Below are 24,908 nucleotides of genomic sequence, written 5' to 3'. Positions count from 1 at the left end.
CATCTGATTCCTGATCTTGATTCCTTGATCCTTAGTCCGGCCATGGGAGCCTGAGCGCCCTCCAGTCCCCCCGGCCCCCTGCCCCCCGGGGCCACGAGGGGGAAAGAGGCAAGCGGTCTGGGACCGAGCCGGGGGTGAGCGGACTCTGGAGCCCCCCTCGACACCCCCCTTCGCCCGCGCTGCCCGGCCTGGAGCGCGGAGTTCGGAGCGACCCGGAGCGCTGCGGATACAAAGGCGCCTGGCGGAGCGGGGCGACAGCCCAGCCCACCCGGCAGTTCGCTGCGGCGGGTGAGGGCCGGGCGGCGGGGACGCGGGCAAAGTTTGCAAAAAAAAAAAAAAAAAAGGAAAAAAAAAAAAAAAAAAAAGAAAGGAAGAAAGAAAGAAAGAAAAAAGCAGCAGAAGAAGGAAGACAATCATGCAAGGGGCCAGGGGTTGCCCAGCCCAGGAGCAAGAGGGGAGGCTTATGGGGAAAGGGGGCCTCGAAGCAGCCCCCTTCCGGTGGGTTCTTCCACTGTACTGCTGAGTACCCCCCAACTTTGGGGAGAGGAAGGGGCAGAGCCCAGGCCTTGAGAGCCGGGGACTTTCCTGGGCCTGGGGCCCGGGGCGGGCGCCCAAACGATCCCAAGGGAGCTGGTTGAAGCCGGGGATTGGGAAGCGTGTGTTGAAGGTTGGGGGAGAGGCGGCGAAAGGATAGGAGGCTGGAGGTACTGGAAGCCGAGCGTGTGTAGGGATGCACACACACCGCAGGAGTGCGGGGAGGAATGGGAGTAGGTATATGTTCAGGGCGTAGAGTGGATCCCGGGGAGCTGGCCCTAGACAGCAGAGGTGTGTGTGCGTGTGTGTGTGTGTGTGTGTGTGTGTATGTGTGTGTGTGTGTTGTGCAGCCCAAGAATGGGGCTGGCGGCGAGAGACCCAGGAAGGTGTGTGGAGTCGAGACGCCAGCATCTTTCTCTCTAGTCCTGTTTACGCATCATCGAGGGTCCTGGGCACTGAATTAGTGAGTTTTAAAGGGTGGATGGTGAGCGTGATTCTTTGTTTTTGTGTGTGTGCACGCCTTGATGTGCTGCGTGTTCCTGCAGGTGGGCCCTAGGTTTAGATGTGTAGATGTTTTCCAGTGCTCTCTCTCTCTCTGTGTGTGTGTGTGTGTGTGTGTGTGTGAGAGAGAGAGAGAGAGAGAGAGAGAGAGAGAGAGAGAGAGGAAGAGAGAGAGCTGACTACGTATCTGCTGTGTGTTTGGATATGTATTTGTGTGTATACTCGGGGGAAGGGGTGTGTGTCTGCATGTTGTATGTACTGAGAGGGGCTTATGGGAAAGACGTGGCTAGGAATGGGTACATAATGAATAGGTGTGTGTGCACCGGTGTGTTGAGAAGGGGTGTGTGTGAATCTCTGCTCTTGTGTGTAATCTCTGTTCATGAGTTAAGTTATTGGATGTGTGTGCCTACCTTTGCTGGGGTGTGTATGTTTGAGTGTGTGTTGGGGGTACCTCTTGTCTCTGCAGGCAGATTTTCCTGGCAGAAAACCCACAGGGAGGGCAGGATCTGGAGCTTCTTGAATGGGCCCAGCCTAGGCTTAAGGGTAATTAGTGTCTTGAGTATCTGAGACCCTTGGGGCTGTAGGGATGGGGGTGGGTGGGAAGTCAACCATCTTATGAGGTGCTTATTTGGGGAGATGGGCTTTTCTGGAAGAGGGCATGTGTTGTGGGGAGCAGGGACAGGGGAGGTGGGGGACATGTGGTTGTAGTCCTAGAGGAATTTAGGGATTGGAAAACTCAAGGAGACACTGTCATAGGTTGGGTTTTCATGCTCTGAGGCCACATGCTTGGCTTCTCTGCTTCAGTTATGCCCCCTGAGGTCACAGTTCTCTTGAAAAGCCATCTTGAAGGTGGCTACTTGAGAGCCCTCCAACTCTGCCCTGCCTCTGGGATCCCGATGTTCCTGAGAAGTTTGGATTTTGGGGTGGGGATGGAGGCAAGAGGAAGAAGCATGCACAGAGACACAAGGCCCAGGAGGGAACAGTAGATTGAGGAAATGGCACGGAAATGCTTCTTTGAGAATTTCTGCAGTTGTATTGGAGTGCTTTATTCCACAGTTTTCCCTATTTGTGGTGAGAAGCACTGTTGGGTTGGAGAGAGAGGAGGTGGGGGGATTTGAGCTTGCCAGAGGCCAGATGTCCATGTGGTGGGTGAAAGGAGTCATCATTCTGTGGGAAGTCTGACTATCTGGAAGTAGGCATCTTTCCTGAGAGAAGTCACTGCTTCTTTCTCCCTCTTTGCTCTTGTCCACTGTGTTTTGGGGTGAAGGGAAGAAGAGGCTGGTCATCCTCTTTAGGATCCAAGCCTTGTTTTCCTACTGCATGCCCTCAGCCATTTTCCTCTTGCTGCCAGAGGGTAGGTGGAGACATCAGTTTTAAGACTGAGTTGTGATTGCACATGCCCATTAGGGTCTCTGGGTAATTGAAGTTGGAATGCTACTTTCGAATGGGCATGTGCAGTTGGAATGTTCCCTCTTTAGTCCTCAGGGCTCCCTACCCTTCGTAAAGCCTGGGAATAAGAGTGGAGAGGTTTAGAAAATGTTAGGACTAGGAGCAGACTAGGAAAAGTCTAGATTTTGTTTTTGTAATGCTTCATTCCTTCAAACCAGATACTCATCTGATGGCTGTTCTCAGCATCAGCTAGGCACTTGTGTGTCTAAGACAAGTGCCCTGGCTTTCTGTCATACCTTCTTTATTCTGTATATGTTTTCTGTGTACATGATTGTATGAGCAAGGGAACAGGGGCTGTCTTCCAAGGAGGAGGAATTGTGGTCAGACAATAGGAAGTGCCATTTCAAAAAGTACTTCCAGCTTGGGAACCAGTGGCCATGCTGCCCCTCCTTCTCTATTGTCTGCTCCTGCCTTGTATTTCCTCGAATTCTTCCGGGGCAGGCCTCCCTGGTGTGCCTTCCTTGTTCCATCACATTCTTCTAGGTCTTCAGGAGAAAGGATTCTCCTTTCCCTGGTCCCAGAGCAGGACTTTTATCTACTTCCTCTGGGGAAGAGATCTGGAGCTCCCTTCATTCCTCTCAGTTTTGCCTTTCCCTCAGCTCCCCTTACTCTGAGGCCAGAGGGAGGAGTCAGATAAGAGTTAGTTGGAATGGGTACTAATACAATGTGACCTTTTGATGTTATTAAGCTTCATTCCTGGGCTGGAGAGATGGCTTAGTAATTAAGAGTACTGGCTGCTGTTGCAGAAGATCTGGGTTCGAATCCCAGCACTCACATGATGATTAGTAACCATCTGTAAGTCCATTTCCAGAGGATCTGACACACTCCTCTGTCCTCTGTGGGCACTATATGACACAGGTACACTTAGATACATGTAGGCATAACACTCATACACATTTAAAAAAAGCTTAGGTATTTTAGGACACCATCTTCAAGCACACCGAATCTGTCCACAGGGAATCCCAGCTCCCCCTCCTCCCCCAGTGACCTCCCTCCCCTTGCTTACAGTTTGCTTTTAAAATTTGGCTTTGCCACATCCTAATTCTGTGACCTCAGACAAAATAGATCACTTTTTGAAGCCTTGTCTGTTATGTGGAGTTGATAATTGGCCCCTCCTCTTAGGTTTATGAGGATCAAGTGAAATAATTTGGGAAGAGTATGTTGAACAGTGCCTGGCACAGAGAAGAGGGCTCAATGAATGCTTAGTAGAACTGCTAGCTTCTAGCCTATGGCTGTTGTAAGGGAGAGAGGTCTGAGCACTAGGGCAAGAGAGCTGGGTTTTGCTTGTGTTTTTCTCTGGTAGAATGTACTCAGCATAGCCCACTGTCTGCCAGGTGCTACACAAAGCACAGGGATGGAGGGGTGAAGAAGATACTCGTTCACAAGTTAGACACGCTTGAACACGTTGATCCCTGTAACCCCATGAATGCAGTAAGAAGGTATGTCCTAGAGGCCCTTGGAGCATAGAGGAAGAGTGCTTGACCCTGATGTGGAGTTCCTGAAAGAGATGTGCCAGCCACTGGGTTTTTTTGTTTGTTTGTTTGTTTGTAAACTTTATCATTTTTTTATTTACATAAATAATTTATTGAGAATTTTGTACATGCATATAAGGTGTTTTGGTCAAATGTATGCCCACTCCCTCGCCTCCAACTCCTCCCCATCACTTTTTTTCTGATAATTTCATGTACTTTCTTCTTCTTTGATTGATTTATTTATTTTTATGGGGCTTTTGGGTCCTCCAAACCCCCCCCCCCCCCCCGCAAAGAGGTATTCCTAAAATCTTTTAAGGATTAGATACAAGCTCCTTAAATACTTTTGACATTTTTGGCCTTTGGAACAGAGTATGTTGCTAAGAGGCCCAAGGACATTTTGACTTTTAGTCAAGAAACTGGCTACTTTTCTTTGGGGTCTTTTTACCCTAACTGCCTAGCCAATTCCTACTTCCTATTCTTATCACACCATCCTCTGAAGGAGATTACCCAGCTTGCTGGATAGGGAATAGGGACGTAGACCGCTCTGGCTTCTTCCATGCTGAACAGGGACACAGGGTGAGGCAATTGGGGTACCCCTTCAGTGGGTCTATCTAAAAGACTCCCAAATTGCATAACTGTTATCTCTAGGGGGAAAAGAAAGTCCTTGAACTGTGACTAGGAGATGTGAAGGAGAAGTAAAGGCAAAAGAACTTAGTATTACAAGTTCTAGACAGGGAACTAGAAAAAACCACAACAGGGCAATTTTCAAATGTTCATATGAGAGTCCGTTGGAGTTTCTTGACAAGGGCTTCCAAAAGCATCCCTCTATTGGGTTCCTCCTCATTTTTTCTTTTGTCTTCTAAGGCTGGACTCTAGAGTGAAGAAATTTACATAACATGAAATGAACTTCTTTAAAGAGAATGGGATTTAGTACACATGTAGTGCTATGTACCCACCTCTGTCTAGTTCTAAAACATTTTCACCAACCCTGAAGAATTGCAGATGCATTAAGCTGTTATGCCAGTGCCGTCTGTCCAGGTCCTGGCCACCCCCAATCTACCTTCTATCTCTGGAATTACCTGTTCTGACTGTGTCCTATAAATGAGGTTGTATAGGTGTGACCTTTTTTTTTTTGTTGTTCTTTTTGAAATAGGGTCTCCCTGTAGCTGGAACTCACTATGTAGATCAGGCTGGCCTTGAACTCACAGAGATCCACCTGCCTCTGCCTCCCGAGTGCTGGGACTAAAGGCATGCACCATCAGGTGTTGGGTTCCTTCACTGAGCATAACGTTTTCAAGGTTCACCTACGATGTAGCATGTGTCAGTACTCCATTCCTTTTTATGGGGTGAATAGTATTCTACCCCATGCAAATCTTTAGCTGATTTTAAGGATAAACAGATACAGAGAGGACAGAGGAGGGGCTTGGTAGAGGCTAAGCATGAGCCAGAAGCCCTGTGTGGTGTTTGGTACTGCTGGATCTTAAAGTACAAAGTGGGGATTTGACCTCAGTTTCTCTGGGTATAAAACAAAATTAATGATCCCTTTCCTTCCTTGTCCTTGGGGTTTGGAGGTGGAGGCATCAGGGAGAGGAGAGGAGGATAGTGTTGCCTCTTCTCAGGGCTTTTTTTAACATTCTCTTTCCTCCTCTTTCCTGGCAGCTCCATCTGTGTGATTCCGTTCTTCATTTCTCTACAAACTTATCTTCCTGCTTTGCCTCGAATCAACTTCCTCTCTCTCTGAATTGACCTGAAATCTCTCCTTTTACCCTCTACAGGTGGGTAATCCTGTGTGTGATGAGGTTTTGATAGTGGACATGTAGAAAGGCCTAGGAGTAAATCCTGTTCATGCCCTGTCCCTGTGTCTCCCACTTCTCCATCTCTCTGTCCTGTCTGCCCTTGTGCAGCCCTTTGCTGCCTTGTCTACTGGGATCTAGGCTGAACTGCAGTGGATCAGGGCAGATCTTTGCATCTCTTTTCTCCCCTCTGCTTGGTGAAGAGTGGGAGGCTGAGGCCTTAATGGTGGGGCCCTTTGGAAATGAGCGGTTGTAGTGCTAGTCCAATGCCCCTGGCAGGGTTGGTAATTACAGACAAGACAGCTGGAAACCGGCTTGGGATCAGCAGAGCTATCCTGGTAATCAGGGTGGGGCCATGAGAGGGGAGAGTGGGAAGACGCTGGGGGCCAAGGGTGGGGCAAGAGGCTTGGGGCCCCTTCCCCTGCCCTTTCCTGAACAGCTAGGCTGAGAGCTGAAGAAGGGAAGGGATTGGAGCCCAGGCTCTGCCTCGCTTTAAGTGAAAAAGAGGGAAGGGAGAAGTGGGGGAACCCAGGAGTCCCTGAGGGAACAGTTAGTGTGGGAAGAGGGGTTTTGGCTACTCTCTCAGCTCCTGGCTGAGTTCCATGTTGGGGAGGAGCCAAGTCTGCACCCAAAGATGATTCCTCCTTATTCTGAGTGAGATCTTACTTTTCACAGTGAAGCTATGGGAATAGGAAGTGGAAAGATTGGCTATGCAGTACCTGAAAGAGGTGGGAAACCAACATTTTATTGAGCATCTATTATGTTCCAGTTTCTGTGACAGTTTGTATCCATTATTACATCAAGAACGGTTGTCCCCATTTTACAAACAGGACAACCAAGGTTTGAAGAAGGAAAGTGAGTCTTCAAAGATCACATGGCTCATAAAAGACTGCTTGGTCTTCCTTTTCCCAAAGTGCTCTCTTCACCTTTCCCTGCTGTCATCCCAATTAGATCTGATGACTTATTCTTGCCTTTAATCTTGAACATGACTGGTTCTTCTGCCCCCTTGAAACATAACAGGAGTCCATATAGCCTGACAAGTAGAGCAGTCTCCCTCTGAGGATGAGAGACAGGCGGGGCCTCACGGAGGGCCCAGTCTCTTCCCAGTCTTCTCATTGTCTAAGCCATGGCAGGGCTTTTGTTAGCAGAAGCCTGTTCTAGAGCTTCCCTTTTCTTTCTGCCTGACTGAGGTGTGGGGTGGGAGCTGCAGGAAGGGAGAGATTGTAGGTTCACCACACGGGAAGTCTTGTGTGGAGAGGGGCTGGCTCTCATTGCCATACTGTAGGCTTCGGCCACCATAGCTCATGCAGTAGCTCATACACTGTGATGGAGAGGGACCTGGCCTTCATTGTCACATTGTTTTCCTACAGCACACTCACGCTCTGCTTGTACCAGTGCTGGGCTCCCCCAGCCTGGACAGAAAGCAATGGGCTTGTGGGAATTTGGAATAGGGGCTCTGTCTTTTTAGGGTAAGGGAAGAGGTTAGATAGGAACAGGTGCTGAGCCTGAGGTGTGATGTGGCAACTTAAAAATGGCCAAGTGTGAACAGAAACACATACTTTGTCACCTGCTTTACACCAGGAATGGAAATGGCAGATAAAAGTCTGGGAGAGTTTAGAGTCTGGCAGAAAGAGCTAGAACCTATGGTGAGGGTTAGGGGGATGTTGTCAAGATGGTCTTTCGGCTAGCTCAGTTTGCCTGGATAAGAGTGGTCCTGAGCTGAGGTGGAGGAGAAGGTTTTATGGAGAAACCTAAGCCTGCCACCCTAACCCCCACCCCCCTCACACTGTGTCTCACACCCTGAGGCTCACTCTGCCACTTCCCCACACAAGCCAGCCTTCACCCACAGTGTCCATATGGCTTTCTTCCCCCACACTCCTTCCCCACATCTCAGCTCTCCTGGTCCACACACCAACCTGAGGTTGGCTGGCTTCTTCTTCCTAAATAGCTCTTCCTACCTTGAGGCAGGGGCTGAGTGAGCACACTTTGAGGTGTCTTGGGGTCAGGACACTTGGGGTCTACTCAGGACAGCAGGCACTGAGGCTAGGGAGGCATTTTGTGTGCCTGCTCACAACAAGAGGGCTTGTGGGTCTGCACAGCCCACCTACTCCCCATTGCCCTTCTCCCTGTCTCTGAGGATACTCTGAGGTACCTGTTTTCCTTCTTAGCTCTTCCACTGCTCACCTGGTGTGTGGGGAGGGGCTGCCTCTGCCCCAGTCTGGGAAGCAGCAGTTCAAAGCCCTGTGGGTGGTGAAAATGAAACGGCATCCTGGCATCACACAGCCCTCGTTACCTCTGGGCCACAGGCTCTGTGGCCTGTTTCCCCTATGGCCCCAACCTGGGAGAGATGCCAAAGGGATTACTCATCCCGCAACATCCCCTGCTCTTTTAAGTCTGACCAGGGATGGGTCTAGGGGAAACCAGGGAATGGGATGCTGTGGCCTGCGCACTCGTGTGATTGTATGTGCACATGCGTATGTGCTAGATTGGGGGCAGGGACTTTGAGAGCTTGATGGGGGTAGGGGTGCCAGAGAGCAGAGCAGGTCTCTACAAAACCTGCCTAGCCAGGGTGGGTGGAGCTGGGTGGGGCAGGCAGGAGCCATTCCAGGTTTCAGAGGGGGACTAGAATGTATGTGCGTATGTATGTGTGTCAGTGTTTTGGTGTCTGGATTTGGAAGACACCCCTCTCACCCCCTGCATCATAACTGAGGGAAATTATGGAAGGTGGAAATGGGTGTGGCCCTGCTTCCTAGGTCCTTTCCAGTTAGCATCAAGCTCAGGTACCCTGGCAGGAGCCCATCTATGGGCCCTCCCCTGCTAGAAGAAAGATCCTGCCCCCACCCTGGGGCTGTGAGGACTGGTGAGCTCATGTCTGGCCCTCTTAGGAGAGTGCATGGTTAGCAGTGTGGGGGTGGGGCACCTGGTGCCAGCTCCTAGGATCCCGTCCTGTTACCTGCTCACTGGGCCTGTGGAGATGCAATGCTTTCCTTGGCCTCTTGAGCAGCACTGTCATCCAGGGTCACTGGGCCCCTTTTCAGGGTACAGCACTTAGCATTCCGTATCCTGGTTCTTTCTGTTGCAGGAATAATTCAGCATGGGCCTCTTGGGATGAGTGGCCTGTCCACGTCCAAGGCTCAATGTTAAATTTTTAGTGGTGGGTGACTAGGTACAGAAATTGCCCTTTCTGGAGATAGAGGCTCTTTGGCATTGGTTGCTCAGGCTTAGGCTTGCCTGGTCTCTGACCCTTTGTCCCTTTATCACTGGTGAGAAGGGATAGGGCAGGAGTTGGTAAATCTACCCTTTCCTTGGCTTCTGACAGTGCTGTTTGTTCCTAGAGGGAGACTTGTAGAAGAACATGGCCCCTTTCCAAGAGCACACTTCAAAGCCACTGGGCTTACAAGGTTTCCCCAACAGTAGCAGGATGCCAACATGGCCTGCTGTGGAAGTGACCACTGGCCAGCCATTTGCTTTCCTCTTCTGGGCCTCACGTTTTCATCTGTAAAACTTGGTTGGGATACCCCTCTGGGGTATCATTCAGCTTAGTGCTGGCACCTGCTGAGAAGTGAGTGGGTCAGTCTACTGTCTCCTGGAAGGGGAGAGAGAAAGGCAGAGTCAGAGTCCAGCACTTTCTCTACAGAAGGCATGTTAGGTGTTTGTACTTTCACTCAAACCAAAAACCATTGTGTGACAATCACCTGGTTGGGCACATCTTTGAATCTCAGAGACTCTTGTGGTGATGATGAAACACTAAGCCTTTGAGCCTTCGATCTGCCTCTTGCTACCTAACCTTGTGACCTAGCAGGTGCTCTGCCTCTAGGCAGATAGTGGACACTGGGCCGGAGGAGGCTGGACATCTGACTTGGCTCTTGCCTCTCCTTCCCCCCAAAGTGGGCACCCAGCATTTTTTGGTGTAACTTACATTGATATCCTTGAACACTGGGCCTGCGCAATTGGTGAAGATTAGGAGCCACCCATGTATGTGTTGTGCAAAAGGGGCCCAGACTGGATGCAGTAAACCCAGACGTTTGTGTAGTACTCAGAGGGCCACAACAGGCAAGGGCCTACAGGTGCCTCTTCAGGAGGTCTCTGAAGAGGTAATTGCCCAGTCCACTGTGTCCAGGTAGAACTACCCTTCCTTAGTTCCTAGCTACGAGAGGAAACAGCCAATCAGAGACTGACTCCAGCCAAAGCAAAACTTTTAGCTTCAAGTTCTCTTTCCCATCTTCTCCTTCTGGCTAAATTCTTTTCTAATGTCAAACCTAGGTGCCACTGCACTGCCGGCCTGGTACTTGTCTTCTGTAGAGGAACTATCAGCCTCCTATCCTATCTTTTTTTGTGTACCTTTTCTTTTCTGGCTGGGTCACCCTGACTTCTACAGTGCTTCTTCCCAGCCTCCTCCTCACCAGGTTCTGCCTCATGTCCCCACACCAGGCCTAAAGACCCAAACTGCACTGCAGGGCTAGAGCTCTGTGCTGACCACAGGTGCCTCTGCCTGGTCATTGTCTTCACCACAGGCTACATGTGGGGTACCCATGTGTGTATTCAGCATTTGTCCATTTGAGCTTGTCCTCTGAGTGGGGAATGGGAAGTTGACCATAGTCTGTATTTGCCCCCACCCAACCCCTACACACACCCACATACTCCAGGGCCTTGCTCCCTCTGCCTCTTGCCAGGTTTGCAGTGTATTTTTTTCCAGAGGCCTCCAATTGTTTCCTGAAGAAACTCAATCTGGAGCTCAGACAAAAGCTGGGGCTGCCAGAGGAGAAGCCCCATTCTTTACTCCTCTGTCCCTGTTCCCCCACCTCTATAACCTTTCTCGCTTTGGATTCTGGGTATGGGTTCCAGGACCCGGCTGCCATCACCTAGGCAACAGGGGGCTTTGGTTGCTATGGTGATCAATGTGGGAGAAGCTGGGCAGCCGGGACAAAAGCCCCCACATTCCCCCCAGTCCTCCCCGCCAATCCCCTTGGGATGATACTGAGACATTCCATTAATTTTATTTCTGAAAGGCCTTTGGAGGGGAGAAGGGTCTCCTTTTTGTGCTGGGCTTGCTCTTCTCTCCCCCTTTCCTTTCTGGCCTCCTTTTAACCCCAGAAAATCCATGACTGGTTTGAGCAGGGGACTGAGTGTGTGTGTTTGAGTCATGGGAAGTCGGGGAGAGGTGAAAAACAGTGGGGCAGATTCCCTCTTTACAACCTCCCACCCTCCCACCCTCAGCCCGGTGCTCTGCGCCGCGCCAAGTACGGCCTTCTCCAGTCACCGCTTTGACATTTCTACTTGTTGATCTCATCCAGTGATCCCCTCCCCCACCCTCTCCCTGGGAACGCTGCCCACCCGGGAGACCCTCCAAACATGATTCTTGAGACTGATTTAAGTAAGGGAGAAGTGCTCATCTCTTTGCTCACCTTTCAGCCCTTCCCAATGCCAGGATTAATTCCCTTGGGTACCTAAAGGGATAGTAGGCAAGGGCTTCAGAAGCTGGTGCTTTTTGTGTACCCCATGTGTTTGGTAGCTGAAGGAGGATCCTGTTTTATTGCATTTGGGCACCCTGACTTGTGTTTGTGGAGTGGGGAGGAAAGTTGGGGGCTCCAGGCTGAACAGCTCAGAACAAAGAGTTGGGAGGTGACTGGCACCCAGTATGGTTTGAAATTTTATATGTAGGGGAAACACTGGCTTCACTTTACATCTGGGAGTTTTTGAAGTTGACTTGTGTTTGTGGAGTGGGGAGGAAAGTTGGGGGCTCCAGGCTGAACAGCTCAGAACAAAGAGTTGGGAGGTGACTGGCACCCAGTATGGTTTGAAATTTTATATGTAGGGGAAACACTGGCTTCACTTTACATCTGGGAGTTTTTGAAGTAGTGGGTTCTGTTGGGATGTTGTGTGTGTGTGTGTGTGTGTGTGTGTGTGTGTGAGTTCTTTATTTAGTCGTACAAACAGCACGATTTATTTATACTACCTTCCCTAATTTCAGAGGAAGTGGCTAGGGACTGGAGTTTGAGAGCTTATTAATTGCTTAACTGATTAGTAGCTGTGCATTTTATGAAAGTGCTTCTTTCATGCCCGTGATCCTCACAGCAACCCCATGGAGGCGGTATCATCACTTCTTGTTTTACCAGGCCGTAAGCACAAAAGGGTCAGTCACCTGTCTATGATCACATAACTCATCAGTGGGAGAATTAGGTTTTAAAGCCAGATCTTTGAGTGCAAGGCCCAGCCAGGCTCTTGCTGTTGGCAGATGCAGCTATTCAGGGTGAGGATGAGGCGATAGAGAAAGAGGGCACTGGTGTCTGTCTGAACTCTAATCCATGGCACTCCTTTGCCTTTCTGCTTTACCACCCCCTCATTCTTTAATCCACTTGTGTCTGAGCATCCTGACACAGTTCAGTTTTTAAGAGGAGGACTAAAAAGAATAAGGGAGAACCACATCAAAAGTGTGCTGTGGAGACATCTAAACCATATGGAGGAATAGACCAGTAGAATGGGTTCTCAAGAGCGGGGTAGAGGAGCCTAGCTTGTAATTTGCAGACAGAGGGGTGGATGTGGGCCCTATTTGTGGCAAAGAGTTTTAGAGAGGTTCAGGGTTGGGCTGAAGGATTTATATCTGTCCCTTAAATATGTCCCTATAACATACTTGCTTTTGCTATCACATGGGCATGCTGATATCACTGGCTCATGGATTGCCTCCAGATGACTCTGTTATAAGGATAAATGAATGAATTTCACATAGATTTTATCTCCCTTCAGTGGCAGTTTCCCTTACAGACAAGTGTATTCATTTACTAGGTGGGTATCAGTTACTTGCCCTGTGCCCACAGAAGGCGGGTGTATGTATGTGTGTGTGTGTGTGTGTGTGTGTGTGTGTGTGTATGTGCTGTTCTAGTCTGCTTTCGATTGTTGTGACAAAACACTCTGACCAATACCAACTTGGGGAGGAAAGGGTTTATTTGGCTTACATCATCTGGGTCACAGTTCATCAGGGAGCCCAAGATAGGAACTCAGGACAGGAACCTGGAAGCAGGAGCTGGAACACAGGCCATGGAGGAATGTTGCTTACTGGCTTGCTCCCCTGGCCCATGCTCAGTCTGCTTTCTTATACAATATAGAACAACTTGCCCAGGGGTGACACCACCAACAGTGGACTGGGCCCTCCCACATCACTCAATAATCAAGAAAACGTCCCAGAGACATGGCCACAGGCCAGTCCAACAGAGGTATTTCCCCAGCTGAGGCTTTCTTAACCCAGGTGTGTCAAGTCGACAACTAACGCTATCCAGCCCAGATGCAAACAAATATGTGTCACGAGTCCTGCTTGTTCTTTAATTGTTAGTGGTTTAGAGTAGTTGGAGGAAAGGTATCTATACAAAGCAAGTGTATTTCAGTGTTAACATAACGGACTTGTCAGCAGCATCAGGCCTGGTTGTGTTGAGTCCTCCCTGGAAGTCCATTTGCCTTGTTTTGACTGCCTTGGGACTAAGGTCTCCTGGCCTCGTCTGGTCTTGCCTTCTTAGCCTCTTTTGCTTGCTCTTTTTTCCTCAAGACATGAACATTTCAGGGTTCTTGGGTCCCTTATATTGTCCTCTCCTCCGTTTAACACAGAGGCTCTGTCTGTCATTCATATCGACAACTCAGACACTCCTGAGTCCAGCTCCTTGGATGCCCAGCTGCCCAGAAAGAACCTGGGATTTGCATTCAAAGATCTGGCTTTAACACCCAATTCTCCCACCAATGAGTTGTGTGACCATAGGCAGGTAGGTGAGCGAGTAGGGAGTGGACTTCATAGTCCTCACCCAAATGCTCCTCCGTAAACTTATTCCTCCCCAAATGTGCTCCTCCCAGTTCTTTGCTTTCTTATTTCTCTCTTGCTCTGGCTGTTTTTTTTTTTTTTTTTTTTTTTTTTAAATTTAATGTACTATTATTTTATGTGTATGAGTGTATTGCCTGCATGTGTGTAAGTGCACCTGTGTCATGCAGTGCCCATGGAGGTCAGAAGAGGGTGTTGGATCCCCTGGAACTGGAGTTACAGACGGCGGTTAGCCACCATGTGGGCGCTAGGAACCGAACTTGGGTCCTCTGGAAGAGGAACCAGTGCTCTTCACAACTGAACCATCTCTCTAGACCCATGTCTCTTTTTTTATTTAAATTTTTATTGCATTTTCTTTATTTATTTTGTGTGCTTGGCTAGGTGTACTTGATGCTCTCCATCCCCTCAACCAGCCCTTCATCGGGTCTAATTGGCTCTGGGCATCCATTTCTCACCCTTCCGTTGGTCCTGTGAGCCTCATCTTTACTGCTGTAGGGCCTCCTCACTGATCTCTCGATTTCTGCATTCCCTTTTTCCACATCCATATCTGCACAGCTAAAATAAGCTTTCTGATGCCTTCGAGTAAAACCTGAACTCTTCAGCTGGCCTTGTCCTCAGCTGTGGCATGACTCTTTTGTTCTTCAAACACGCAGAGCCCTTTCTTGACACCATCTCCCCAGTGTGGTGTCATTCCTCTCTGCTGTGGGCCGTTGCTTCCTTCCTTGGGCCTCCGCTTGTGTTATTTTCTCAGACTTTTCACTCAAACTATCTCCATGGGACTGGGGATATAGCTAGCTCAGTGGTAGGGCAATTGCTTAACACACGTGTTCCTAGGTTCAACCCTCAATACAGAAAAACCAATAAACGACTTTTCCAACCCCGAAGAGCCCTGTGTAGTTGTCCTTGTAGTTCCTTGTTCTTTTTCTTCCACTAGGCTAACGCAGTTGCTTGCATTTGCTTGCTTATTTGTGCGTCTCCCCCCAGACCATATACTTAGGTTCCGTTACACCACAATACCCAGGTATAGCAAAGTATATGGTTTAAAGAAGGTGTGTTAGAGAGGTTTGCTTGCTCAGTTCATGGTGATGACTGTTAGTAGAGACTGACTGGGTCAGTGGAGAAGATGACATTGGGTGCTGGAGTAGTTGGGGCCCCTGTGACTGGAGGTACTGGGCTCTGAACGATGATGGTTGGCACTTGGGAAAGAGGGGAGGAGATACCATCCTCTGTTAGACCTGCAGTGTGGATGAAAGAGGCTGCCTGCCTATCAGGAAAGCACTGCCTTGATCCTCCCCAATGGGGTGTCCTGGTGGGATCATTCTGGGTGGCCTTCCTGCCCTGGGAGCCATCTTCCCGAGCTCTGAGTCCTGGGCTCATTGTGGGTGGGAGGGTCTTTCTAGCTGGCTGGGCAGGAGGAGCTGAGCCATTGGATAGAGCAGGAACCAGAATGAGGTATTTTCAGGCAGTGGCTGGGCTCACTTGTTTCCTGTGGCGTTTGGGGATGGTTTTTCTTTCCTGACCCATGGGAAGCCCAAGCTCCCCCCTAACTAGCTGCTTCCTCTCCTCAGGGAGCGTCGCTGGAATTTCTCTGAGATAAGCCTACTCGTCCAGCAAAATAGAGTCCCTCAGGGTGACAGTTGACTTCCTAAAGGTGCCTCTTGGCCTGAAGAAGCCTGTGCTGAAGGAGGTGGCTGTGGGGCCCCCCAAGAGGCCCCAGCTCGCGGCCCTGGAGCGCTACAAGGCACGGCGTTCAGACGCCATGGATACCGAGTCCCAGTACTCGGGCTATTCCTACAAGTCGGGCCACTCCCGTAGCTCCCGAAAGCACAGGTGGGCAGGGGACAGGTGGCAGAGGGGAAATTGGGCTGGTAGAGAGGTTGGTGTATGCTGGGGTAGTGTGGTGGAGGGATGCTGAAAAGACTTTGACCTTTAGTTCTTGTTTCTCTGGCTTTCTGCTACAGGGAACGCCGGGACCGACACCGCTCTAAGAGCAGAGATGGGAGCCGTGGAGATAAGTCGGTGACAATCCAGGCCCCAGGAGAGCCCCTGCTGGACAATGAGTCCACGCGGGGGGATGAGCGGGTGAGCATCAGGGATAAAGTGGTCCAGATCAGACATTTTGGGATCATTTGGAGAGGCTGAAGGCTCTATCAGGCAAGGGAAGGGCTGGGAAATCTGGTCTCTTAGAACAGGTACAGGATCTGGGAATATATATATATAAATGTGTGTGTGTGTCTTTTTGAGACAGGGTCTCCCTGTAGCCCCAGCTGGCCTGGAACTCCCTATGTAGACCAGGCTGACCTTGAACTCCAGCCACTGCAGAAACAGCTTGAGAGATCCACCTGCCTCTGCCTCCGGAGTGCTGGGATTAAAGACGTGTGCCACCACACCCGGCATATTTTGGCTTTTTTGTTTGTTTCTTGCATAGGGGTCTCCTTATGTAAACCCAGGATAGCCCTTGCATTCATAAGACCAGCCTAGGCTATTCTTAAAACTTGAGCTCTTTGGGGCTGGAGAGATGGCTCAGTGATTAAGAACACTTCTTGCAGAAGACCTGGGTTCGAATCCTAGCACCCATGGCAGCTAACAACTGTCTGTAACTCCAGTTCCAGGGGGATCCGACAGTCTCTTCTGTCCTCAGGCATTGCAGGACATGGGTGAAATACACGCACACACATAAAATAAAATAAAAATAATAATTAACCCGCCCCCCCCCAAACTTGAGATCTTTGTGTCTCTGCCTCCAAGTGTTGGGATTACAGGTGTTACAGTGCCACACCTGACAGGGGGGATACCTTGTTTTTATGTGTCCCTCTGTTTAGGGTCCCAAGGTGGGACCTTGTTGCAGTGGAATTCAGGGAATTATGGTGGAGACCCTTTGGAGGCCGGCAGTGAATGCTTTCTTATCTCAAGAGGCAGAGATGGTCAGGCTGAGTAGTGGGAACTGTCTGTGCTTCCTCTGCCTCTAAGCCAGCAGTCGGACTGGAGCAGTCTGGAGTAGGAGGGCCACAGTGGTGGTGGTGGGGTCTGTGGGTGTGGGCAACCAGGTTTCCAGCTGAGTCTTAGGTGTGTGCACTTGAGTGCCCTCTGCTGTTAGCTTCTGGAACTAGATCACCTAGGTCCTAGGGGAAAGCTGTGGGTGGATGGAGAGCTAGGGAAAAAAGTGAGGTTGGCAGATAAAAGGGGCACCCTGGAAAAGATTCTCCAGGACAAGGTGAGCAGGTGGCTTCTGGTAGAGTAGAACACAGCCTTGGAATCCAGGAGGGACAAGATTTGAGGTGACCCTGAGATTGCCCATGTCTCATTCTTCCTGTTCTTTCTTCTTGGGAGTATCTTAAGGAAAGGGGACCCTTAGTGCTTCATTCCTCAGAAAGCAATCTGTGTATGACACTGGGAGTTCCTGAGTGTCAGGAGCAGAACCCTACCCAAGACATTCTCCCTTTTTTCCCTGACACTTCTCCGTGGGACCTGGCCTCCTGGGTGTTTGAAGTGATCTGGAGACATGGTTAGCTCACCTGTTGTTGGGCTGGGGTTCCCAAGGCATTGATCCTTGAAAGGATAGTATATCTGGGGGTGGGTCATAGGATGAGGGGGTTGCCCCAGCCCTGGAGTGGCCAGTGGCCAGTGCACCTATTTCTATATTCAGATAGATTCTTCTACTGTCTTTGGGAGAGGGGATTCCTCAGCTCCTTAGTCATTGGCCCTGCCAGGCTGCTTCCTACTCTACCCCTGTGTGTCTCAGTCCTGTAGCCTGAATCCTCCAGGTGTCGAATCTGTATGTCCCGGATGTTCTGGGAGTGATTCGTAGGCACTGAAAGTCCCAGTGGTCTTGGAGCTTCTCTGTAGGGTAGCCTCCAGCCACGGCAGAAATAGCTTGAGCAGATCACACTCTGAAGGGCATCTGGGGACCTCAGCCAGCCAGCCCCCTGTGCTATGGCCATTTAGATGCACCCCACCCCCAGTAGATCTGGCTTTACAGAGACTCACAGTGACTCTGAGTCTGCACTTTTCCCCTATCATTTATCCACCCCTCCCATCCCTGTGTCTGCTCTTCTCCCTCATGCTTGGAGGACCGATGATTTTTAGACCATGTCTGTCTCAATAAAACAAAACAAAATTTTCTGATTTAGAATGAGGATGTCAAACTAGACCAATATTAATTATTGAACCACACCTCAAGTGATGCCAGACAGTAATAATGTCTTCTTTTTTTTAAGATAGGGTCTTATGTAGCCCAGATTGGCCTTGAACTTACTAATGTAACTGAGGATGACCTGAACTTCTGATCTTCCTGCCTCTACTTCCCAAATGTTTGGATTATAGGCACACACCACTACACCTGGCATTTTGTTTGTTTTTTGAGACAGGGCAGGGTCTTGAACTGTAGCCCAGGCTAATCTTGAACTCACAGTGACCCTCCTGCTTCAGCTTTCCTTTGCTGAGATCACAGGCATATACCACCTCACCTGGCTAGGGTAGATGCCTATTCCTTAGCCTGGCATTGCAGCATGGCCCACACAAGTGGCTCTTGCCCTTTCCTTCCTGGCCACTCTGCTTTTTGCCCCTGTACTTGGATCCCCAGATCTCTCCAACCTCAGGGTGCCTTGTTCCATTAATCTCTGCCCCAGTGTCTCTCTCTGGCTTCTGTTGAAATCACAGAATGCTGCAAAGACTTAGAGGAACTTAGGATAGTATCTCTAGAACTTGAATGTTTGAAGGATTCACGTAGATCTAGTTTAATACCCATGGGATGGGCCGGCAGTTCTGCATTTCTAACGTGCTCCCGGGTGATTTCCATACTGCTGGTCCACAGAGCACATTTTGGAGTTGCAGTCCTTAGAGATCATTTAGTTCAGCGAGTCCCCATCTTGGCTGAACATTAGAATCATCTTGGGAGCTCTTTTTTAAAAAAAAGGTTGACAAGCAGATCTCACTCTGCATAATTGGTATATTTTCCAAGCTCCCTAGGGTGATTCTAATGTGTGCAGCTGGGACTAGGAACCACTCATTCAGTTGAGCTTTTGCATGTCACCCGTTGCCAGGGGTCAGCTCATGTCCCATCACTCTCTGGAAGCTGGCCGTTTTGCCTGACAGGCCTGCCCCTTAGGTTGTTGTCACTGACTGAGTAACTCCCTTGGCAATTGTCTTATGTTCTCTTTTCTAAGGGTTATTGCTGTGGGGGGGGTGTTTTCCTCTTTGATTATGGGCAGCTCCCCAAGGGCCCAGGTTTTAGATGTCAGTATCTTGAGGCAAGACAGGTACAGGTACACAGTGGAGCTCAGTAAATTCTTCGATGATTGCATGTTTGTTGATTCCGCCCCTTTCTTCCATGTCCTTTCCCATTTGCTCCTCTGTTTTCTCTGCTCTCCTTTATCCTTTCCTCTTCATCTCCTTCTTGACTGTAGGATGACAACTGGGGTGAAACAACAACCGTCGTCACAGGCACTTCTGAGCACAGCATCTCTCATGATGACCTCACACGCATCGCCAAGGACATGGAGGACAGTGTGCCACTGGACTGCTCTCGTCACCTGGGCGTGGCAGCAGGGGCCACCCTGGCCCTGCTGTCTTTTCTCACACCGCTGGCCTTCCTGCTGCTGCCCCCACTGCTGTGGCGGGAGGAGCTGGAGCCTTGTGGGACGGCCTGCGAGGGCCTCTTCATCTCTGTGGCCTTCAAGCTGCTCATTCTGCTATTGGGCAGCTGGGCTCTGTTCTTCCGCCGGCCCAAGGCCTCGCTGCCCCGTGTCTTTGTTCTCCGTGCCCTGCTCATGGTGCTGGTCTTTTTGCTCGTGGTCTCCTACTGGCTTTTTTATGGCGTGCGAATCCTGGATGCCCGGGAGCGCAGCTACCAGGGTGTGGTGCAGTTTGCCGTGTCACTGGTAGATGCCCTGCTCTTCGTGCATTACCTGGCTGTGGTCCTCCTGGAGCTGCGTCAGCTCCAGCCCCAGTTCACACTCAAGGTCGTGCGCTCCACTGATGGGGCCAGCCGCTTCTACAACGTTGGCCATCTCAGGTACGGGTGCTGGGAGAAGAAGGTGGGGCTTGTGTAGGAGAAGAATTGGACAGGGAATGTGTTTGGGGGGTGGTGATGGTGAGGACTAGAGGTGATGGCTGGGCGGGGATGGGTGGGAAGGAGTTTGAGTTGAGTACTTTGCTGTTCATAGTAAGAGTGTGGCCTAATGTCAGGTTTTGAGCAAGATGCCAGTGGGTGTTTTGAGCTGATAGGCAGTGAAAAACCAGGAATCTCAGAGAAGGATGAACCAAAGCAGGGAGGGATATAGGGCATGCACAGGGGATTTTCTAGCCTTTTCTTAGAGGTACAGCTTCTTGTGTAGTTAGTGAGTGTCAGTGAAATGAGCTGGCCAGAGGAGGCAGCTGGCCTGCTTGGAGGCAGGATGTTCCTCCTCCTTTCCCTAGGCTGTGAGTATCAGTGGTACCTCCCAGGTCTTGTCAAGAACTTTGGGAGAGAGGCTAGAGAGATGGCTCGGTGGTTAAGAGCACTGGCTGCTTTTGCAGGGGACCCAGGTTTGGTTCCCAGCACCCACATGGTGGATCACAACTTTCTGTAGCTCCATTTCCAGGGGAGCAACGTCCTCTTCTGGCCTCCGTGGGCATTGCTGCATGGGTGCACTTAAATATATGCAGGTGAACACATGCATACATATACAATAAAAATAAATAAATAATAATAATAAAAAGAACCTTGGGAGATGTTGTAGTGGGATGAAGAGACCCCTTGACTGGGGCCCTTTTCCCCCTGGCTTCAGAATAGCAAGGAAGGACTAGTAGACCCAGCCCTGGGAAAGGTTGGGAGCCTGGTAAGTAGACCTCAGGTTTAAGATAGGCTTCCTGGAAGCAGCTTGTCCCTGTCGTGTGTCCTCTCCAGTCCTGCTGACCTGCCCTGATGTGTCCCTTCCCCTGCGCCCCTTGTCTGTCCCTTTTCCCTTCCCCTCCTGCCGTCTCCCCAACAGCATCCAGCGAGTGGCAGTGTGGATCCTGGAGAAGTATTACCATGACTTCCCTGTCTACAACCCCGCCCTCCTCAACCTGCCCAAGTCCGTCCTGGCCAAGAAAGTGTCTGGCTTCAAGGTGTATTCTCTCGGAGAGGGTGAGCGGCCCTGCTCCTCCACCCCTCCCGGCCTCTTCCCAAGCAGGATTCCAAGCTATTTCCTGACTTTCATCCTTCTTCCTTGCTTTTTCCTTTCTCTGGCCTGTGTCCTAGCCCCTTTGTTCTGTCATTTCCCTTGACTTCAGGTGGCTGGTCTTAGCTGCTGATCTTACCTGCTGGCCCTTTATGCTACGGTGTATCCCCTGGTTTAGCTCCTCTGTGTCTGCTCACAACCCTGGTCTCTGCCCTGTGGCCCTGAGCTGCAGAACCTCCCAAATCAGGAGGCATGTATGCAGGACTTCCACCACCCTTCCAATGCCTTCCTGGTTGCTTTCCTGCAGTCTCTCCCAGAGGTGGCCAGGAGGGCTGGGACTGGGAGGTATTGCTGGGCGGTGGGAACGCATCCTTTGAATGTGTCAGGCTCTGTTCCCAGAGCTCCTAGAGAGGGAAGAGAGGCCACACTCTGATGTGACCATCCCTTCTGTTCTGATCCTATGCAGAAAACAGCACCAATAACTCCACAGGCCAGTCTCGGGCTGTGATTGCAGCAGCGGCCAGGCGGCGGGACAATAGCCACAACGAATACTACTATGAGGAGGCTGAGCACGAACGCAGAGTGCGGAAGCGCAGGGCTAGGTGGGTTCAGGGTGTGTAAGCACAGAGCCAGGTGAATTCCTGAGGGAGGGGAAGGGTCAGTATGGTGAGGGGTGGTGTGCTTGTGGGATGAGTTGGGGAAAGGAGGCCCAAGAGGTTCCCATCCCTGCTGAAAACAGAGCAGTGATGATTTAGGGTGTGTGCATTCATTTTTGCTTCCATAACTGATTACCACAGACTTAGCAGTTGTAAAACAATACATTTATTATCTCTCCATTCCATGGTTCAGGTTCAGGCTTGCTGGGCCATCTGCTTGGGCCTCCAAGGCTAAAGTCAGTGCAACTCTCACCTAAACCTGAGCTTTTCTTCAAAGTTCCCTCTCTGGCTTCTGACAGAATCACTTCCTGTCATGCAACCCCATAGACAGGTTCCAGCACAAGAGGTGGCTTTTTCTAACAAGAGCCATCTCTCTCTGAATTTTGCCATCTATCAGAGACGATTCTGTTTTTCAGGTCCAACAAGATAATTATTTGTTATTGTTATTTTTATTATTTTTGTGTGTGCATGTTCATGTGTGTGCATGCATGTGGCAGCCAGAGGATGGCCTCAGCTGCTGTTCCTCAGGTGTCGTCCACCTTGTTTTAAAAAATATTTTGTTTACTTTTATTTTATGTGTGTGAGTGTATTGCCTACATGTATGTATATAAGTGGTACCCGTGTTGTGTGGTACCCACGGAGGTCAGAAGAGGGCATTGGATTCCCCTGGAACTGGAGTTACATAGGGGTGTTAGCCACAGTGTGGATGCTGGGAACCAAACCTGGGTCCTCTGCAAGAGCAGTCAGTGCTCTTAACCACTGAGCTATCTCTTTAGCCCTCCACTTTTGAGTTTGTCTCTCATTGGTCTACAGCTCACCAAGTAGGCTAGGCTGGTGAGCAAGCTCCAAGGATCTGCCTGTCTCCACCTCCTGAGTGTTGCAATTACCAGCACAGGCCACATTGGTGACTTTTTTTTTTTTTTTTTTTTTTTAAATGTGAGTTCTACGGGATCAAACTCAGGTCCTCATGTATAAGGGAAGTACTTTACTGCCTAAGCTGTCACCCCAGCCCAGTTTTGTTATTATAAGGTCAAGTAATGTGGCAGTTGAATTACATTTGTAATATGTACCAAAGCTATTAAATAACAAGGGATTGGAGTCTGGTAGAGGTGGGGGCATCTCTGAATTCTGCCCACTACAGTATGGTAAGGACTCATACAGGTGTATTAGCCTTGTCTGTAACAGCAGGGATCGAGGCTAGACTAGACTAGACTAGACTTCCATCCAATGGATTCTACACACTTGCTCAGCAGGTGTTTTTTTCTGATAGGGTCTCACTATGTAGTCCAGCCAGGCCTCAAACTCATGATGATTTCCTGCCTCAGCCTTCCAAGTGCTAGAATTATAGGCATGTGCCACCACACCTGCTTTTTCTATTTTGGTAAATTCTCAAATGCTGTCCTCACTCTTCCTTTATCTTAAGAACTTAGGTCATGTGTGAAGAGTCATTTTTAATGCCTGCTGTGGCCAGGTTCTACCTGGGTCTGTAGGATTTCACCAGAGAGAAGGAGGGTCTGGGACTAGGCTACCTGCCCTGCTCTCCACCCCTCTTCCACACCATCTCCAAGCTTCAAGGGAGGAAGACAGCCCCATCTTGGTATCCCCTGGAGAACAAAGGTTGCCAGCCCCAATTCTGTGACATTGCAGCATGGGTGGCCACTGTGACTCTTGATACACAGGGGCCTCTTTCCTTCCCACATTGCTGTGCTTGTAGATGATAGGAAACTTTTTCCTTTGGTTCCCCTGAGATGAAAAGATCTTTTCAAAAACAACTTTTCTAAAAAAATTTTAGTGAAGCAGAATGAGCAGAAATTGTAGACCTAGATCATACATACTTAGTCCAGAGACCTATCTCAAATAAGCTCATTGAAGGGTCCCCGTCCTGGGATGTCTGGATACTGGCTATAGGCCTTATATCCTTTCTTGTCCTGTCACCTCAGACCAATTCTGCTCTTAGGCCAGGTGGGCTTTATTTTAGTTTTAAGACTTTGAGTGCAAAACATTCCTTACACTCCTTAGTTCTTAACACATCTACATCATAGTTTCTTTCTAGTCCTTTCTGGATCTTTACTTTCACCCCACCCACATTTTAAGCACCTTCTTCAATGTGTTTGATTTCCTTAAAATGTGTTTATGTCTTTGTACAAATTAAGTGTTGATTTGTGTGGCTATGTGCTGTTAGTGTAAATTGACTTTTTCTGCTTCCTGCTTAACACTGTGCTTTGAGAGCCATCCATGTGGTCTTTATGTCCAGCTTGTTGCATAGCAACAAGGCAAGTTACACAGTAGTTCATTCTCCTAACATCCTATCCAGTGTTGGATTATAGTCATCATTTTGATGGGGAAGTATCTTAATGTTTTAACTCCTATCCCAACTTGGCTAGTGACTTTTAGGCCTTGTGTGAATTGTTTATCTCCTTGGCTCCTTTTTATTTTATTTACTTAGATTTTTGAGACAGGATCTCACTGTATAGACCAGGCTGGCCTCAAACATGTTGATTCTGCCTCTGACTCCTGAATGTTTGGATCACAGGCATATGCCTGGTTCTTTTTACTAATTTTTATAAAGATTCTTGCATTTTTCTTCTTGATTTATAGCAGATTCTTTGTGTATTCTGGTATTAATCCTTTGTTGATTTTAGATGCTGCATCTATCCCCCTTACCCTGTCAAATGTCAGCATAGCCTGTGCTATTATGGCTGATATAAAAATGCTATTTTCACGCTGTCATGTTTATTTATTTTGACATGCTATAGTGTGGTATGGAGTCTTTCCCTAGGGTCTGATAGGATGTTTGGTCTTTCTTATAGCATAGTTCCTAACAGTCTTTCCGGATACTAGACTTATTCACTCTTAAGTCCCTGGTCTGGGTCCACTGAGTTCTATAGCAGTTTTTTGTTGTCTGTGAGGGAAAGTACCCCCTTCTACCCCTTAACCCCTACTCCCCTAGAAGCCCAGTCCTTGGCTCCAAGTGGGCTTCTGTTATTTCCGGGAGAGCACAAAGGCTTGACTTCGCTCTGGCTGCAGTAGTCAGAGCCAATGAGTGGGGCTTGGAGATGAAAGGTGGGCATCTGGTCCAGACTCCTCCTGTCCCCTAGGCTCGTGGTGGCCGTGGAGGAGGCCTTCACTCATATCAAGCGGCTGCAGGAGGAGGAACAGAAGAACCCCAGGGAGGTGATGGACCCCCGGGAGGCAGCCCAAGCCATCTTTGCATCCATGGCCCGTGCCATGCAGAAGTACCTTCGGACCACCAAGCAGCAGCCTTACCACACCATGGAGAGCATCCTGCAGCACCTGGAATTCTGTATCACCCATGACATGACGCCCAAGGTAGGCCTGCTGCTTCCAGATCCTTTCTCCCTCCCCAGCTTGTAGTCCCTCTTCTCCATGGCTTCTTTCTCTTGTTTTCTCCTCACTCTGTCTTTTTCTCTCATCTTCACTTCCTTCTTTTCTCATCTACTCTGTCTCCCTGTCTGCCCCGTCTGTGAGGAATGAAGTTCATAGGTGGGTGAGACAAAAGAAGGCTTCTGGACTATTTGGGGGAATGACTGAAGCCTATT

At 49.5% G+C, this 24,908-nt stretch overlaps 1 protein-coding gene across 1 annotated transcript in view; it reads left to right on the top strand.

Moving 5' to 3' along the window:
* Positions 1 to 24,908, top strand: part of Vangl2 (VANGL planar cell polarity protein 2) — a 26,520-nt gene continuing 1,612 nt past the window's right edge. Inside the window, exons 1-7 of the mRNA XM_008840801.3 lie at positions 1 to 288; positions 15,119 to 15,380; positions 15,512 to 15,632; positions 18,956 to 19,563; positions 20,522 to 20,658; positions 21,159 to 21,294; positions 24,447 to 24,678. Coding sequence (XP_008839023.1) covers positions 15,310 to 15,380; positions 15,512 to 15,632; positions 18,956 to 19,563; positions 20,522 to 20,658; positions 21,159 to 21,294; positions 24,447 to 24,678 — 1,305 coding nt within the window. The 5' untranslated portion in view covers positions 1 to 288; positions 15,119 to 15,309. The remainder of the gene's footprint in view (positions 289 to 15,118; positions 15,381 to 15,511; positions 15,633 to 18,955; positions 19,564 to 20,521; positions 20,659 to 21,158; positions 21,295 to 24,446; positions 24,679 to 24,908) is intronic.

Source organism: Nannospalax galili, unplaced genomic scaffold, assembly GCF_000622305.1.
Source record: "Nannospalax galili isolate Female #2095 unplaced genomic scaffold, S.galili_v1.0 scaffold579, whole genome shotgun sequence".
Classification (NCBI taxonomy): domain Eukaryota; kingdom Metazoa; phylum Chordata; class Mammalia; order Rodentia; family Spalacidae; genus Nannospalax; species Nannospalax galili.
This window is presented reverse-complemented; position numbering and strand designations above follow the sequence as displayed.